The following is an 18,412-nucleotide window of genomic DNA, read 5'->3' as shown; positions in this document are numbered from 1 at the left end:
AGTAAAAAAACAAACACAATGAAGGAAAACGATTAAAATAAATTTAGAAAAATAAACTAACATCGAAATTAATCTAATGACGTTAATTAAGAATTTTGAGAATTTTTTCAGATTTTTTTAAAACTACCAAAACCGAAAATAAATCATAAAAACTAGAAAACTAAGGAATTCCATAAATAGAGGCTTTTGATTACTGATTTTTTCCTAATGAATCGACAAAAAATCGGAATAATCTGAGACAATTTGTTTAAAAACAGATTTTTTTTCATAAACCGCAAAAAGACCCGAACGCAAGGAAGTTAAGGCAAAAAATGTTAAAAAAAACAACAACACCTATGACTATAAAGACGATTAATATAATCAAGAATCTCCGGCAACGGCGCCAATTTGATTCGCTGTCGCGCGCGGATCAAAACGAGTAATTTTGTAAAAACGTAATACAGCGACAATTAAACTCGGATATCGTCTCAAGGATTCTTGTTTGTAATAATTAAACGTAATCGAATGGGGGGGTTGATTTGGTGTTCAATTACAAAAATGCAGAAAATAAGTGATTATGAAAAGTGATTATTTGAATAAGCTGAAACGAGTCTGATCCTATTCGATTATAAAAGCTTTTGACAAACGCAATAACAATTATACGAAGTCTGTCCCTGAATTCCGAGTAAAGCAAACGGATTAAAACTATTGTGAATTAAGCAAACGCAATATGATCGAACGCGATAATGCAAAAGCTACACTAATCACGAAATTGATTCAAAAGCAGACAACAATCAAATTAAAGAATTCTATCATGTAAAAACAATTAAATTAAGAAAGTAATTGTGATTATAGATATAATTCAAATGAACAAATTAATGGAAAATTATAAAAGAACCTCAAAGTGGCATCCGATTACAGTGAATTGATTCTTGGGAAATTAGTTCTCCATAGTCATTCTTTGCAAGCTCTCAAATTCGTACATGAACAATGATTTTCCCGTTCAATCCCCAATGGTGTACGGCTGCTAGACCTAGGGGAAAACAAAGACCCATTTTACAACTTAACTGGGTCGACCCAACCCACTACAAATGACCCAACAAAAATACAAATAAAATTCTGCAACTTCAACAGACTTTCTGGCCCTGCTACAGTCAGATTCAGCTATCGACTTCTGAACAAAAATTGTAGATCTTTTCCTTAGCTTTCCAACGCATACTCACAAGCCTCAATCTGATACTCGTAGCTCAAGATATGATTTTTCTCGTGAAAGCTGCTAATGCTGAAAATATAATGCGAAAAACAAATAAGTGCAAAAATAAAATAAATTGTAAAAACACATTAAAATATAAAAATAAGTAAAGCAAACCGAAGAAATGCTTAAGTACAAACATGGGAGAACGTGCATCAAAATGCACTGATCAGGAATCATTTTGATTGTTCTTGCTCGAATACGTGTTATCTGAAGATTACTCGCGAAAGAATAAGGGAAAAGAAGAGAAATAGATAAAGTGATCGGTGAGGATTATGGCCCTCATGCCTACGTATCCTCATAGTGCAATGAGGAATTTAAAGCTTCGTAGTTCAAAGAACTAATGGTAGAAGATGAAAAGAATTATGATCAAAGTATGGTCTAAACTAAAGGATAATATGATTTGAACTCCAAAAAAGGGTGAAATATGAACCCAAGAGTAAAACTGATATGAACCAACAAGTGAGGGCCTACGACATGGTATCACTGTATTAGAATAATCAAAAAAGAAAGGAATTAAGTGTTTGGTTTCATAGCACAAATATCTCTTAGTTCATAAAGATGTACAAGATGGAGCATAAAGGGATTATTGTATATGGCTCAAAGATAACTGGTATATCATATGAAGTGAAGGAAGGTAGTATATGAATGCATCATGGAGATGAATGGAATGAAGTGACCAAAGTCACAGAAGTGAAGGGTTTGGTAAGAAGCGACTAAAGAGGTATAATTTGAAACCGAGGTTAGGGTATACATTGGAATCCATAGGAGAGGTGGAATTTGTACCATAGAGGGAAGGTGGCACAAACCATAATTGAGGGGCCTAAGGCATGGTATCATTGTATGGTTGGGCCGAAAAAGAAGAATTAAATGTCCGGGTACAAGCCAAACAACTCTAGGTACAAATGCGTATTTTCCACTATATGGTCCTAAAAGGGTGTATATGGAATTCCAAAGAAAATTGTATTTCGGTTTCAAAGAATCGATATTTCACTGGGGTGAACGGTTTAGTAATTTAAGGTAGAAAATGGATCATGAAAGATATGAATGTTTCCCCAAGGAGGAAGGAGGAATAATTAGGATTATGCTCGCCAATGATTCGCATCCTCGTGCCTATGTATTCTCACTGTGCAATGAGAAAGTCAGAGCATTCATAGTTCGTGGAACTACGAGAACAAAGGAAAAGAGATTGAAAGTGATGAAAAGTATAACTTGCACCAAGAGCATGGTATCAAGGGAACCCATAAAGGGAAAGTGAACTTGGAACCAAAGAGTAACCATACGTATTAGTCAAAAAGAATGTATTAAATGTCCAGGTACGATCCAAACAACACTTGGTTCACAAGGTGGACTGCAGTTATATCGTCCTAAAAGGGTATAGACGGGGTCCAGGGGAAAGTATTGTTGAGTATAAGAAGCAATATATCATTGACTGGGGAACAAACAGTTCGAGATCGAAGAAGAATGGTATCTTGGATCTATGAAGGAGATAGACTCTGAATCGAAGAGTAAACCAACGGCTTAGCCAAAAAAGAATGAATTAAATGTTTGGGGACGATCCAAACAACTCTTCATTCATGAGGTGGATTGTCGTTATATCATCCTAAAAATATGTACATGGAGTCCCAGGAGAAGTATATTTGATCTCAAAAAGATGGTCTTGATTGAATGAATAAAGAATGATTGATTAATAAATATGGTAGCTCGCGAAGAATCTGAATTCTCCTGCCTAAGTATTCTCATTATGCAATGAGAAAATCAGAGCTTTCGTAGTTCATCCTACTATGGCTGAAACAAAAGGGAACGAGATTGATTTTTCAGAGTATATTACCCTTCTAGGATGAAAAAGAAGTGCCAAGGTTCACAACTTTCTAGACGAGGTATCACTACCAGAGTTTAAAATTGATGATGTCAAGGGACTGAATTGCCAAGGTTTATCACCTTACATGGCGAAGAGAATCAAATGCCAGAGTCCATGACTCTTAGGGCCGAGAATTGAATTATAGTACCAAGGTTTATCACCTTACAAGGCAAAGAGAAACATATGCCAGAGTCCAAAACTCTCAGATCAAAGAGCTGAATTGAATAGCCAAGGTTTATCACCTTACATGGCAAGAATGACAGATGCCAGAGTCTATGACTCTCAGGGCAAAGAACTAAATTGAATTTTGCCAAGGTTTATCATCTTACAAGGTAAGGAATAGTGCCAAGGTTTATCACCTTACAAGGCTAGTGCCAAGGTTTACCACCTTACAAGGAAAAGAATAAGAGCCAAGATTTATCACCTTTCAAGGCAAAGAAATGAATGAAAAGGGTGTACAACCACATGTTGCTAATAGAAAAGGTGCTCCATTATCGAAATGTTGAAGGATTGATGCTTGATTGAAGAAGACTTGTCAATTGCATGATTCAAATTGCACTGAAGTTTATGAGCAAAGGTGAGTGCTTTGAATAGCTAAGGGTTACACCCCGTATGCAAAGTCACTCTAGACAAGGGTAGGAGAAACTCCGTCTCATCATTCCTCATTACTTAAGGCTCATATCATGTAACTCTTATCATGATTGACAAGTGTTGTTAGAGGTTTTTAATTATTGATCTTGATGATGCCATGTTGTTTGTTGTATTGAGAAGACTTGACAATTGTTTGATATGAATCGTGCTAAAGTCTATGAATGAGGGCGAATGCTTTGAATAGCTAGGGCCCATGCCCCGTATGCAAAGTCACTCTAGACAAGGATTGGAGAAACTATGTCTTATCATTCCTCATTAATTCAGGCTTATTGCTTATAATTTGAATCTCACTTGTTAACTGTTGGTACCTTTGTTGTGCTTGTGAAGTAGTTCACTTTGCTAGCTATGCTTGACTGATGCTGACTTGAAGTCTTGATCTTGCATTTGAACCTTATGGTATTGAGCTCTTGAGCTCCTGAGATTCAGCGTATCCACAATAGCTTGAACATAATGAATTTGACATATCAAGTGATCAAGAGTCTTTTGATCACTTGTTTGAATCACACTTGTCAATTGTTGGTACATTTGTTGTGCTTGTGAAGTAGTTCACTTTGCTAGCTATGCTTGACTGATGCTGACTTGAAGTCTTAATCTTGCATTTGAACCTCGAGATCTTGAGCTCCTGAGATTCAGCGTATCCACAATAACTTGAACACAATGAATTTGCCATATCAAGTGATCAAGGGTCTTTTGATCACTTGAATAGGCCTGGGGTTTACAACACAATTACAAAGGATTTGGTTGACCAAAGAAACCTTTGGTCAACACTAATCAGTGGGATGAAAATAATAGTTGAAACTATGTACAATAATAAATCCTATTGAATTAATCAACTAGATAAAATCAGATAATTCTAATGAAAAATCCTAAGCTAAGGGATCATGTATTAAAAATCAAGATTTTTAAGTCTCAAGGGCGAAATGGTCAATATGCAAATGGAATAAAAGTCAAGATTATCAAGAATACATGAATATGATAAGAACAAGTAATAAGTTCAATTAACTTAAAATTTCTAATGATTCTATTAATTGATTAATCACAATTACTTTTATTAATCACACCTAGTTAATTAACCTCACGGTTAGTTAAATAAATCATAATTATCCTAAATTACAATTAATCTATTAACCACCTAAATTCCAATGATTACAAATAATCCATTAACCATAATTAGCAAAACTTGAACTTAAATCAAAAGTAATTAGTATAGTCTACTCTAGTTAAGCAAATTAATCTACTTTTAATATATAAAAGTTAATTATCACCATAATTACTTAATTACCCTAATTACAATGCATAAAACAACTACTTTCATGTTCCTATAAGTAATTTCGTACTAAACTCTATTTAATACTCTAACTAACTCTACCATTTAACAATTTAATAAAAATATATATTTAATTGTATAATTATATGTTATTAAATTATAACTTTAAATTAAAAATAACTATTTAATATAGTTGATTAATATTAATTGAGTAATTTAATATTATTATTAATTTACCTACCAATTAATTATTATTATGGTTATTATTATTATTGATATTTACCCGCCATATATGATAAGAATATTTTTAAAATTTAAATAGTATATTTATTATTTGATTTGATTTGATTTAATTGAGATCCAAACTCTATAAATTAAAATCGGTTACTTCTTATGAACAATAATATAGGGTCATTCCAATGTCAATCTATTATTAATTGAATTTTACATAGATGTAATTTTGCAATAACACGCCGCCATATTGAATCTTATACCGCTGTTATCTTTGCACTAACATATTTTATCCTTTCAACAGAATAATTATAGTAAATAAGAACATTCTGTATACCGAATTATAATAAAAATGTATTAAAATCAAAAGCAATAAAACTGTTTACAGTAAATAAAAATATAGAATAACATCTTAAAATTCTATTCTATTTGATTATTCATTTACTTATTACTAATTTATTTATTATATAAAAATATATCAAATAAAATTTTAAATATATGTTGTGTCATTAGCATTTATTTCAACTTTTGATTTATTATTGATTTTTTATTTCAATGAATTTTTCTTTAAATATTTATGATCATGAAGAAATTAGACTATATTTTTATTTACTGTAAACAGTTTTATTGCTTTTGACTTTAATACATTTTTATTATAATTCGGTATACAGAATGTACATATTTACTATAATTATTCTGTTGAAAGGATAAAATATGTTAGTGCAAAGATAACAGCGGTATAAGATTCAATATGCCAGCGTGTTATTGCAAAATTACATCTATGTAAAATTCAATTAATAATAGATTGACATTGGAATGACCCTATATTATTGTTCATAATAAGTAACCGATTTTAATTTATAGAGTTTGGATCTCAATTAAATCAAATCAAATCAAATAATAAATATACTATTTAAATTTTAAAAATATTCTTATCATATATGGCAGGTAAATATCAATAATAATAATAACAATAATAATAATTAATTGGTAGGTAAATTAACAATAATATTAAATTACTCAATTAATATTAATCAACTATATTAAATAGTTATTTTTAATTTAAAGTTATAATTTAATAACATATAATTATACAATCAAAACGATGTTATATATGTGTAACATCAAAGGTTGGATCCTTTTCAGCATTTTGCCACACACCTCTATCAAATTTATATACTCTTTTTTTTCCAGGTTATTAGGTTTGTAATTTTATAGTCATCTAAATTTGCAGTTACATTAATTTTTGAATTTTTTTTCAGTGAAAATGAGTAGAGAGGTTGATTCTGTGAAAGACATCAATGACTCAAAAGAAACTTGGCGTCTTGTTGTTCGAATAATGGATGTTTAGAGTGTTGTGAATAATAAGGGTATTGAACATTTGGAGATGATTGTTATGGATTCCTTGGTAAATTGCTTTTCTTTTTTTAAGTATAGATTTTTGTATGATAGTTAGTAATTACAACAAAATGCTTTTTTGTATAACATATAAAAAGAAGATTATTTTCATTTTGTTAGGGTGATCGGATTCAGGTCCTTATTCGTCATGACCATTTACTGAAATGGAAAGAGGTCATTAAGGAGAATATGACCTGCATTATAAACAATGGCAGTGTTTATAACAATGATTTTCAGTGGAAGGTATGTGATCATTCAAAAAAATTTGTGTTTCTTGGTGGTACCACAATGAAGGCAATCGAACTTCAAAATATTCCACCTAAAGGATATTTCTTTAAAGATTTTGGTGAGATACTTTAAGGCAAATGCAAAACCGATAGACTGGAAGGTAATTTAAATTCTATTATAACTTATATAACTTATATATTTGCAAACACATTCAATAATGAACCTTACTTTAATGTAGATATTATTGGTTCTGTTAGTGAGATAAACCATATCCAATCCAACACTCCGGGGAAGAAAGTTGTTGTTTCTGTTGTGCTGAAAGATTTGAAGTAATGCGCATTGTTTTCATAACTTATGTGTTTGATAAATTTATATATTTTGCATCACCGAAGATGGCCAATGTATATATATCTTTTACTCATGCAATGGTAAAAGATGGCCAAAGTATTACACTATCAGACTTTATAAATACATAGCTGATTTGTATTTTTCATTATACGTTCAATAATTTTTATATTAATTATACAATTTACAGTGTCAAATGCATGGAGTGGTTCCAAATTGTTGATAAATGAAGACATCCCTGAAATTCAAGATTTTATGTCTAAGTATGGATTTTATTTATTTATTTATATTCAGATTATTATACATAATTTTTAATTTCAAAAACAATCTTATTTCTATAGGTTGCCTACTAATGAACAGAAGGAGAAGCCTACTCAATCTGCAAAATCTCTTTCTAATTGGTCTGGTGGTTCTCAGTAATCGCCTACTAAATGGCTTTTAGAGTTAAGGTGCAGCCAACGTTTCCCCAAGCGTCTGTTTGGAAGCTTTGTGATGATGAAGCCTTTGTTAAAGAGATTGAAAATGACTACATAGTAGAAGACGTATAATATTCACTTAATTCATGTATTATTTAAACATTTAACAAGTATAATAAATATTCAATGTTTCAATGTGCAGAATCAGTCTAAAACTGAATATGCAAAGTTGGTCCCTAACAAAGAAAATTTGGAAACTTCCGCAGTAAGTATCTTCATTTGTTAACATAATAATTTTCTATGATAAATATTGTATTATTATAATTCATTTTATATCTGACAATTAATTTTTTATATTGCAAGCAAACATTATCTGCATCTGGTGAAAATGATCCAGAATCAATCATTCTAATGACTCCGGCTAAGGATGTTGTAATTGCTGACAAGGGTGAAGAAGTTGATTTTGAAGCGTCTGGCGCTACGCAATTATCAGGCACCAAACCATCCAAGAAATTAAAGATAGAACCATCTTCTTAATTAGAATTTTCGGAAATTTGATATTGAAATATATTTTATGAACTTTTTAGCACCAGAATGAGTTTAAGTATGAAGTTGTTAAGAACATGATATGTTTTGGTTGTAGGATGTGTTCTTACTTTTTTGAAGTGTTTATTTTGTGGGATTACAATTGACATTTATATTTCATGTATGGTTTAAAGGATGATAATGAGTATTTAATTCATGTGCGTGAAATTATTCAAAATCCTATGTTGTTATGTTGAATATTGTGTTTTGTGTGTTCTTTCAACTACAAAATTTATATGAGTATCATATCTTCAAATGTTAATAAGTATTTTAGATTGATAACAAAATACGTTGTCATCTTATGAAATATGTGTATACGACTAAATTATAAATAGATTATTGCATGTCATGTTTGGTTTCAGCATGCCTAATGGTGTTAGAAATTAAAAAAACAATTACATAAAAATTTATTATGAAATCCTTCAAAACTAATTATAGAAAACACATAGAAACACATTTTTTTACAATTTTTTTCAAAGTCTAATACATATGTTAAAATTGCAGGTAGTTCAGAAATGTTGGAGCAATGTTTGAATCTTGCATTCAACTGAATTAAGGATTTATAAAAAAACAAGGTATAATTATCATATACAGTGAATTGTCTTTTGATTGGTAATGGAAAATCTACATTGTTTGTTTGAAATGATTAAGTTAAGCATGCAACTATACTTTTTACCAATCTCACGTCATCATATATAGTATTATAACTCAACATATTTAAATTATTTATTTGCCAAAATATAGTTGGGGGTTGAAATGAATAATTATGTCCACTGCCTCCTTTCTATTGGCTAGGTCAGTGGAGTATTAAAATAATTCAGCCGTAAGATAATTAATGTTATGCATGATTTGTAATAAATCAATAAGAATATCAATTCTTTATACATTTAGTTGTATAAGAAAATGATTGTAAATAATTAAAGTGGGCTAAGAAAATGGGCCCCACTAAATCCCACTATATGTTATATAAAATATAATTAAAAAATTGATTCAAATATATCAAAATACATTAAAAGAGAGTTTTTCATTGGGTAAGGTGATGTATGATATGAGTAATTTCCAATGGGTGAATTATTTTATGGATTTGGGATAAAAAGAGAATTTTGAAATCTTGAATTATGGTGTGGATTTGGAATAAGAGGTGGATTTCCAAAATATGAGGTGTTTTGTTGATTTGGGATACAAAGAGGACTTCCATCATTTTGCATAAAATTAGAGCATGTGTTATGTTGATTGAGGTTCATTTTCAAATGAAATGTGTACACAAAAAAATTAAAATTAAATAAAATAAATTGGTCAAATTTAGACTAGATGTGAGTGAAAAATGTGATAAAATAAATTACCTATTTATACTACTAAAAAATATTACCGTTATTTTATTGTTGTTGCAATCTTATCATTCCAAAATGAAATCAATATCCTGAAATCAAATTAGTTATTATTGTAGTTTTTTAAGGTTGCGGGCAGGTTTTGAATCATCACTTCCTAAAAGGTTGCAGGCAGGTTTTGTATAAACCCAGTTTTTTAAGGACCAAAGAATTGAACGAAGTTAAATCATTTTTGTTGCTGGACTTATTTCTCACAATTTTAACTAAAATTGTGAACCTTTTGTTTCAATATCTTTTGTTGCATTAAACCTTACTGTATCAATTGCAATTAATTTCAACATTTGGTAGTATTCATTACTATATTTTAAAACAAATGAGGTTCTGGTATTTCTTTTACATGGTTTATGTATTTTGGTTAAATAATCATTTATTATGAAGGTTAATATTTGCGCTTTTATACCTCAAATTAGTAACAGATTGGAAAATTTCATCCATTACTAAATAAATATATTTTTATTTCTTATGTCCATAATCTCAATGATAAATGGAATGTTTATTCATAACATTAACAATGAAATATTTATTATATATCAATATATCAATAAATTGTAAAAATATTTTTGTATTATATTTTTTGATTATTTCCTTAATATAGTATACAAAAAAATTAAGCAAATTATATTACTATAAATTAATAATGTTTTACTTTATTATGTCCCAAACTGAAAAAAGTTATTTGTGGAAATTTTTTGAATCCATTTATTGATCATTTAACATCCATTACATTAAAAAAAAACTCTTATACAATAAATTTGTGTACGTTGATCTATATATATATATATAAACAAAAAAATATATTATATTTTAATTTTTTTAAAATAAATTATTGCACTTGCGCGACCCGTGCGAACATGAATGAAAAGAAAAAGCGTCTAAGTTGGCCCAAAAACAGGGTATGAGGCCTTAGGCCCAGAACCAAGGGGGTACAACTTACGAGGGAAGTGTGAAAATTGATGCATGCTTGCGCCTCATATTGAATCCAAACGAATCGGCATTGAATTCATCATTTCAACTTCACCGAATCAAATTTGCAAAATCAACACACGAATACGCACCAACATACAAATCTTCTTCGTTCGTGAATTCGCCCATTGGATTCAATTACGTCTAAGAATGGTGCAGATATCTGAAATAAAGGATTAGAAGACTCTTACCGAATCGAAGTTGAGGAATTTTCCAACGCGGTGGCTCGTCGGTAACAGATTCACAGGTAACTTGTGTCTTCTTTTCTCCTCCGCATTTCCTCTTCTTTCTTCTGAGCGCTTCTTCTTCTCCCCTCTTCTTTGTTCTGAACACTTCTTCTTCTCCGTTCTTCTTCTCTTCTGTAGATCGTAGTAATGGAAAAAAGTTGTTGATTCGTGATATTGCTTGCTGCGTTTTTCATGGGTGTGCTTGAATAAGGAGTGTATTTAGTGTAAGGTTAAGAAATAATTGAGATTGAGAGAGTTAGATTTATGGTTCTGGTTTTCGAGTGAAGTGAAGAAGTCCCCTCAAAATGCAGAGTGATGAACATTTTATAGAAGAGGGAAAGAGTTAATAGAACTAACTCTGTTAACTGATCCAGGTGAAAAAGTTGTTAGAACGTAATACTCTGTTAGTCATTGGGAGTTGAAATTTCAGTTAGAAACGTTTTCAGTTAAATCGATTTCCTGAATTAGTTAGCTAGGTTTTCTGTTAGTTAGATTAGGTGTGAGTTAATGTTAGTTACTCTAACTGCTATGACTGGAAATCCTAGATGACTGATCAATGGAAGTTATATGGCTATTGAAGGTAACGGCCTTCTGAATAGGTTTGATTCAAATGCAAGTCATGGTTGTTTTGATCAGCTAATGCAGGGTCCTGTGTTATTGGATTATGCAGGTTTACACTTGGTCAGATTTTGGAGTTGCTGAGTTGCTTCGAATCCGGGTGGAATTGGGATTGAGTTATTTTTACAGGTTTGTTAATTAGTCGTGCCTTAACTTGATTTTTCCTTTGGAATATGAGTATGACCCTGTTATATGTGATCTTCATCTTGTACTCATTTTGACTGGATTGATTGAATATGAATGATAGCATTGCTCCACAGTTTGTTTTTGTTGCAAATATCATGTTAGATTTGGTTTGTTGTGAACTTAACTTGGAATTTCACTATTTTTTGTTTGTTGCTACTTGAATGTCATGGCTGCTAGTGTTTTGTGTTCTGTTGTCTCTGACTTGGGTAAATGGTTGAAACTAATTGTGAAATTGGACATGTTAATTGGTTAGTTTGAACGTGAATGGTATATCCTGTCTCTAAGTTAGCTTTATGAATTAATTTTATTAATTGATGTCAACTCGGGACCTCTTGCACCCTAAGTGAGAATCATACCACTAGACCTAATGCCAAAGTAATAATCGAAGTTAAATTAGTGATAGTCTCATAGATTAGACAGAAAACGAGTCTTGGATTCACACTTCTATCTTTTTACAGAGTTATTCTAACTCAGATTCGCGGCATCGCTCATCCACCAACACTCCTTCAGGTATCTATCTACACAATCCTTTTGTTATAGACTTTTAAAATTCAATCAGTTTTTCATTGGAATTTGTTGTAGACTTGAGTTTTTTTGTTTCATTCTTCATTGGAATTCAGTGATGAAATCGACTCTCCCAAACCCTAATTGTTGTTTTTAAATGTCATTGCACTTTCAACATAAGCATATTTTGGGTGAAGAATTATCAACCTGAATCGTAAATGGGGAACGAGGACGGAGGTGACAAAACAAGGAGAGTGGTTTTTGTGACTGTAGGAACGACTTCTTTTGATGCTCTTGTGAGAGCTATGGATTCAGAACATGTTAAGAAAGAATTGCTTGCAAAAGGTTATACCAATCTTCTCATCCAAATGGGACGTGGATCCTTTCTTCCTACCAAGGTAGTTTAAAACATCATTCATTGATTTCCCTATCTCTTTTACTATTACGCATTCAAAAGTTTTATCAGTTATTATGAATCAGATGACAATGGAAGATGAAATTTAATTATTAACTTTGATGAATCTTGGAGATAATTGGGTGATACTTCCTCCGTGGAAACGGCAGTCATGGAGCTTGCTTGATCAATATGCGGCTTTGCAACAATTAACAACTTCTAGTTTTACACAATGCTGTTGATGGCGGAGACTCAAAAATCCGCCATATAAACATGCCATTGCAGCCTATGGAGCCGCCATGGCAGTTATCAAAATCTCTGCAGGATAAAAGTGTGGAGAAATTTGTAGATAATCTTATCTTGTTTGATTTGCTTTGAAAAAACAACTTAATTGATTACTTCTGTAGATGAAGTATCTAAAAGTGTATTTTTATGTGTCAGATATATACTTCTGTTTTTACCGAGTTAACTCTTGTCAATAACATTTGATTGCAGTCTGAAAGAGAAGGTTCATTGGCTGTAGACTTCTTCACTTTTTCTTCCAGTATTGCAGACCATCTCAGATCTGCTTCTCTTGTAATTAGCCATGCAGGTATGCTTGTTAGTTACAACTTGCCTTTTGCGTGTTTGTTTTCACTAATTATCATACAGTTATACACATTATTATGTGAATGGCTGTAGACTACTTAGAATGCCTAGTCTCTCCCAAAGGTTTCGTCCAAATCACAACCAATTTCCTCCTGCTACCTTACTAACAACTTATATAATCCAAAATTATAGAATCCTCTCACGCTTCCCATTCATTAACAACCTGTTAGTCATATGAAAACTTGCATATTGCATTTTTTTCTCCAATATAAGATTTTCTATTACTTTAGTATCCAAGACCGCTTGGATGAGATGATTACGGTCTCTTCCAGCATTATCAAAGGCCTTGGCTGTTCGAATCCAGTCCTGAGAATGCTGCAACGTTAAAAGTCTTGAAGGAGAGGTTTTCCGTCCATTGAGATCCTACGTGATTGGAGAGATTAATCTTTGTAGTTGCGTGTGTAGGATACCTGTTTCACACAAAAAAGACTCGCAAGGTAGGATTTAGGAAACTGATTCTGTAATGCAGATGAGTTTCTTAATAGTTTTCAAAGTCAGGCAGGCAGACTTCCCCTTGGACAAGAACTTTTTCTCCATTGGCATTAGCTTGTATTGCAAGGGCTGGAGCTGAATGCACCTTGAGTTCCCGATTTCCGCTCATTCTTCACAATATAATAGGGCCCATAATATCCAGAACTCAATTTCTCATTCGCCCTTTTAGCCAAAGTCCTCAACTTGTGATTTCTTTCAGCTATCAGCCTGTTATCCTTTACTGCTGATCCAGTCACATACAGAGGGGTCTCTCCCGAATCTTTGCAGAATTATTATAGTCAACATTATTCCAAAACTCTGTCAATTGAGCCATTTAGTTCACATAGGACGCTTAAGGCAAGACTCAAATTATCTGTTAGCAGCCCCGGTTTTCCCATTCGACTGGCAATGACATGCAGCACTAAATTTCAGTTTGGGTCAATACAATTTTAATAATAATGTCCATAAAGTCAAAACCATGTGCCTGTCAGAAACAATAAAAGAGGGAAATCCATAAAGTCTAACTATTTTTTTGTTTAAAATTTCATCAATACCTCTTGGTGAAAGTATGAGAATTTGTTTGTGCTCATGTTTTTTAACAATAATTATGTTCATGCTTTCTAGCCTCTCATCATTAAACAATGAAACATCGTAATCTCACTGGTTACCATAAGGCCTATATTTTGTTAAATATAGAGTATCCGGGACTGGGAGATTAACTGTAACTACTCTGATCTAATGCAGGGTCAGGCAGCATATTTGAGACACTGCGGCTACGCAAACAGTTAATTGTGGTTGTAAACGAAGATTTAATGGATAATCATCAAAGTGAGCTTGCAGATGAACTTGCCAACAGAAAACATTTGTATTGTGCTAGTCCTCATACACTCCATCAAACTATATCAGATATGGATTTAAATTCTCTCCTTCCTTATACGCCAGGTGATGCTACACCAGTGGCCAATCATATAAACAGATTCCTTGGTTTTCCTGATGATTGATCTTAAGGCTTTCCTTATCTTCTGGCCAATCATACAATTTTAAGTATATCTGGTAAAAAAATTAATTTGATGAGTATGAATCCAATTTGGTATTACAAAGATTATCCTCAGGTGTAGGATTGAAAATAAGTTAGTCGAACAGGTAACTTATAGATTGGTTTGGTTTAATCAGCAGATTCAGAGGTCGACCTTATAAATTGTTTTAGTTTGGATCAACAGGTTCAGGGATCGACCAAGATCCATGAACACCCCTAATCCTCCCATATTTTTCATCACTATGATAATAAATAATTATAAGTTGTTTCTATATTTAAGGTGTAACCCACCATTCCTATTATTGTGTACATGAGCTGTTATAGATTTGAATCATTCCTGCCTTTATGTTAGGAATCAGCATAAGCGCTCCCTTGAGACTAGGAATTAGTTATACAAAACATCTATCATTTGTATCTATAAATAGCCAGCATTTATGGCTAGCATAATATATTGAAATATCATTCTCTCCATGGTATCATAGCGTAAAGTTTAAAAGCATTTTTTTCACGATCCTTGCTATGCCTTCACCTTCTAAAACTGAAATGACGTCCACTGTGTCATCACCAATAGACAAAATGATCATATTGAATGTTGGTTCTTAACTCTCTATCAAATTCGATGGAGACAATTACCCTGCTTGGAGAATTCAGTTCATGGCTCTTTTAACATGTTATGATCTTCTGGTTTATATTGATGGAACTAATCCTTGTCCATCAAAACAGCTCGAGAATAATACCATGGCTGGCAATCCAGCCTTCACTTATTGGGTTCGACAACATCAACTCATTCTACATGGTATTGTATCTTCAGTAGCTGCAACAGTGGTCACACACTTAGGAACTGTCAAAAGTTCTAATCAAGCATGGGAGATCCTAAAAGCCATGTATCCTGGCCACTCCAGAGTGTGTATTATCGCGCTCAAACAACAAATTTCCAATTTCAAAAAAGGAAATCAATCGATGGCTACATATCTTCAAGGAATAAAGGCAATTTCAGATGAACTCTCAATCATTGATCATCCTCTTGATGAAACCGACCTTGTTATTCACACTCTCAATGGTTTGAGTGTTGACTATCGTGAAATTTCTATTGCACTTACAAGCAGAGAAGTTCATGTTACCTTTGCTGAACTTCATGAGAAATTGATAGATTCTAAAACAATTCATCACCAAGCTGATCCACTTGTGGTTGACAATGTGATTGCAACTGCTGATGGGTTCTTATATGAATTTGTGAGTGACAATGAATTTATGAATAGAATAGTGAAAGAATGCCGTAATTGTATTATTGCGGATGAACAATTACATAGAAATAGCAATGAAGAAAATAACAAATTGATAGAGAATATCTATCAGCCCCTAAGCACACAGTGCTTCCCTCACCAAGATGGTGATCCTTAACCCTAATAGAATAATTAGATACCTACTTCCCTCCCTTCCTTTCCTATTTTATAGACACAAACTTAGTTGATTATTCTCTTCCCTATTTTATCGTAACAAACTCCTATAGTTATTATAATCAACTCCCATAATTATAGTAACAAACTCCTATAATTATTATAATCAACTCCCATAATTATAATAACAAACTCCTATAATTATTGCCTCTATTCTTTTACTCCTTGACCCCTTCTTCTAGTATATACCCTCCATACTTTCGGTCTAGGTCCATAGTTAAGGCCCACCTCGTCATCCATATCTCTATCAACACCTCCCTCCTTAAAACCAGTCTTGTCCTCAAGGCTAAATTCAGGAAATTGTCCCCTCAGATAAGCATCATCTTCCCAAGTCACATCATCCAAAGACTTATTCTTCCATTGAATGAGACTCTGCGGAACAGTCACACCTGCCTGTACTGTTAGCCTTGTACCCAACACCTTGTCAGGATAGATGTCATCATTACCAACAACCTCCAGTTCTTTAGGAAGTTCTCCTTGAACCTGATAATTGCCAACTGCCTTTTTAAGCAAAGACACATGAAATACAGGGTGTATCTTGGACTGAGCCGGTAACTCCAATTTGTAAGCCACCTCTCCAATCTTCTGAAGAACCTTAAAATGTCCATAAAAGCGAGCAGCTAATTTTTGATTGATGCGTTTGACCACAGATTGCTGCCTATGAGGTCTTAACTTCAAAAAGACCCATTCACCAACCTCAAACTTCAAATCCCTTCTTTTGCTGTCAGCGTACTTCTTCATGTGTTGTTGAGCTCTAAGCAAATGCGCCTTCAATTGTTTCAAGGCTTCATCTCTATCACTGAGTTCAAGAGCCACAACTGCCACTTTAGTTTCATTACTTAGAAATCTCAGCAAGTTATGAGGTTGTCTGCCATAAACTACTTCAAAAGGGGACTTCCCAATAGAAACATGGTAAGTGGTGTTATACCAAAATTCAGCCCATGGGATCCAATGTGACCATGTCTTAGGTTGCTCTGAAGCAAAACATCTCGAGTAACTTTCCAGACACCTATTTATGACCTCTGTCTGCCCATCAGTTTCAGGGTGATAGGCATAACTCATCTTCAAATTTGTACCCTGTAGCTTAAATAGTTCACTCCAAAAATGACTCATAAAAATTAGATCCCTATCACTGATGATGGAAGAAGGAATACCATGCAGCCTGATTATTTCTTTAACAAATAGTTCAACAATAGATTTCGCACTATAAGGATGTTTGAGCAAAATGAAATGGCTATACTTAGACAATCTGTCTACAACTACCAATACTGCTTCAAATCCTTTAGACTTAGGCAAGCCAGTAATAAAATCAAGAGATAAATCTTCCCATATGGCATTGGGAATAGGCAAGGGCTGTAGCAAACCTCCAGGTGTGGTGGCTGCATATTTTTGTCTTTGGCAAGCATCACATGCTCTGACAAATTCTCTGACACTTTTCTGCATGCCAACCCAGTAAAGGTTAGTTGCAATCCGCCTGTATGTTCTCAGATATCCAGAATGGCCTCCCATGGGTGTGCTATGAAATTCTTTTAACAACAAGGGAATAGAGGGTGAATTAGCTGAGATTACCAACCTGCCTTGGTAAAATAGAATTCCCTGTTGCACATAGTAACCTGGCCTGACATCAGGTTTTGTAGTCACTTCTTGAATAATTTGTTGAATGTTTGCATCTTGTGACACTTCCTGTAATAGCTGATTCCCTTCTAGCCATTTAGGAGAAGATACTAACACATTCAGCTCCATCTCATCATGACATCTAGACAAAGCATCAGCAGCTTTGTTCTCTAGCCCAGGTTTATACTTGACCTCAAACTGGTATCCCAACAATTTAGAAAGCCAACATTGTTGGTCAGGAGAGGAAACTCTTTGTTGTAAGAAATGTTTGAGGCTCTTGTGATCAGTATAAACCACAAATGATCTGCCCAGAAGGTAATGGCGCCAATGCTGAATAGACAACACTAAAGCCATCAATTCTTTTTCATACACTGATTTTGCAAGGTTCCCATCAGACAGAGCTTTACTGAAAAAAGCTATGGGTTTCCTATTTTGCATCAACACAGCTCCTAACCCCCTACCAGCAGCATCACATTCCACTTCAAAAGGCAAGGAAAAATTAGGAAGCATCAAGACAGGTGAAGTAGTCATGACATGCTTCAATTTTTCAAAAGTCGTCGCTGTTTCTAGACCCCATGAGAAGTTATCTTTCTTGGTCAATTCGGTTAAAGGCTTAGCCAGCTTCCCATAATTTTGGATAAACTTCCTATAATAACCGGTCAGTCCAAGAAAACCACGTACTCCTTTGACATT

At 33.2% G+C, this 18,412-nt stretch overlaps 1 protein-coding gene across 2 annotated transcripts; it reads left to right on the top strand.

The window, feature by feature from the left end:
* Positions 1–10,511: 10,511 nt before the first annotated feature.
* LOC127105098 (uncharacterized) lies at positions 10,512–15,119 on the top strand. 2 transcript variants are annotated; one of them, XM_051042264.1, is made up of 6 exons: positions 10,512–10,811; positions 11,462–11,538; positions 12,054–12,105; positions 12,216–12,497; positions 12,989–13,085; positions 14,357–15,119. In XM_051042264.1, the coding sequence occupies exons 4-6, from the start codon at positions 12,318–12,320 to the stop codon at positions 14,611–14,613; spliced, it is 534 nt and encodes a 177-aa protein (XP_050898221.1). In that variant the 5' UTR covers positions 10,512–10,811; positions 11,462–11,538; positions 12,054–12,105; positions 12,216–12,317; the 3' UTR covers positions 14,614–15,119. The 2 variants fall into 2 exon arrangements, with proteins under 2 accessions (XP_050898221.1, XP_050898220.1); XM_051042263.1 differs by having other exon boundaries at positions 10,515–10,811; positions 12,281–12,497.
* The last annotated feature ends 3,293 nt before the right edge of the window (positions 15,120–18,412 follow it).

Source organism: Lathyrus oleraceus, chromosome 7 (assembly GCF_024323335.1).
Source record: "Lathyrus oleraceus cultivar Zhongwan6 chromosome 7, CAAS_Psat_ZW6_1.0, whole genome shotgun sequence".
Classification (NCBI taxonomy): Eukaryota; Viridiplantae; Streptophyta; class Magnoliopsida; order Fabales; family Fabaceae; genus Lathyrus; species Lathyrus oleraceus.
This window is presented reverse-complemented; position numbering and strand designations above follow the sequence as displayed.

Excerpts from the sequence above, each read along its gene's own strand:
- LOC127105098 (XM_051042264.1), top strand. The coding sequence starts at position 12,318 with ATGGGGAACGAGGACGGAGGTGACAAAACAAGGAGAGTGGTTTTTGTG. Across the intron at positions 12,498-12,988 it reads GATCCTTTCTTCCTACCAAG|TCTGAAAGAGAAGGTTCATT; the intron begins GTAGTTTAAAAC and ends ATTTGATTGCAG. Across the intron at positions 13,086-14,356 it reads TCTTGTAATTAGCCATGCAG|GGTCAGGCAGCATATTTGAG; the intron begins GTATGCTTGTTA and ends GATCTAATGCAG.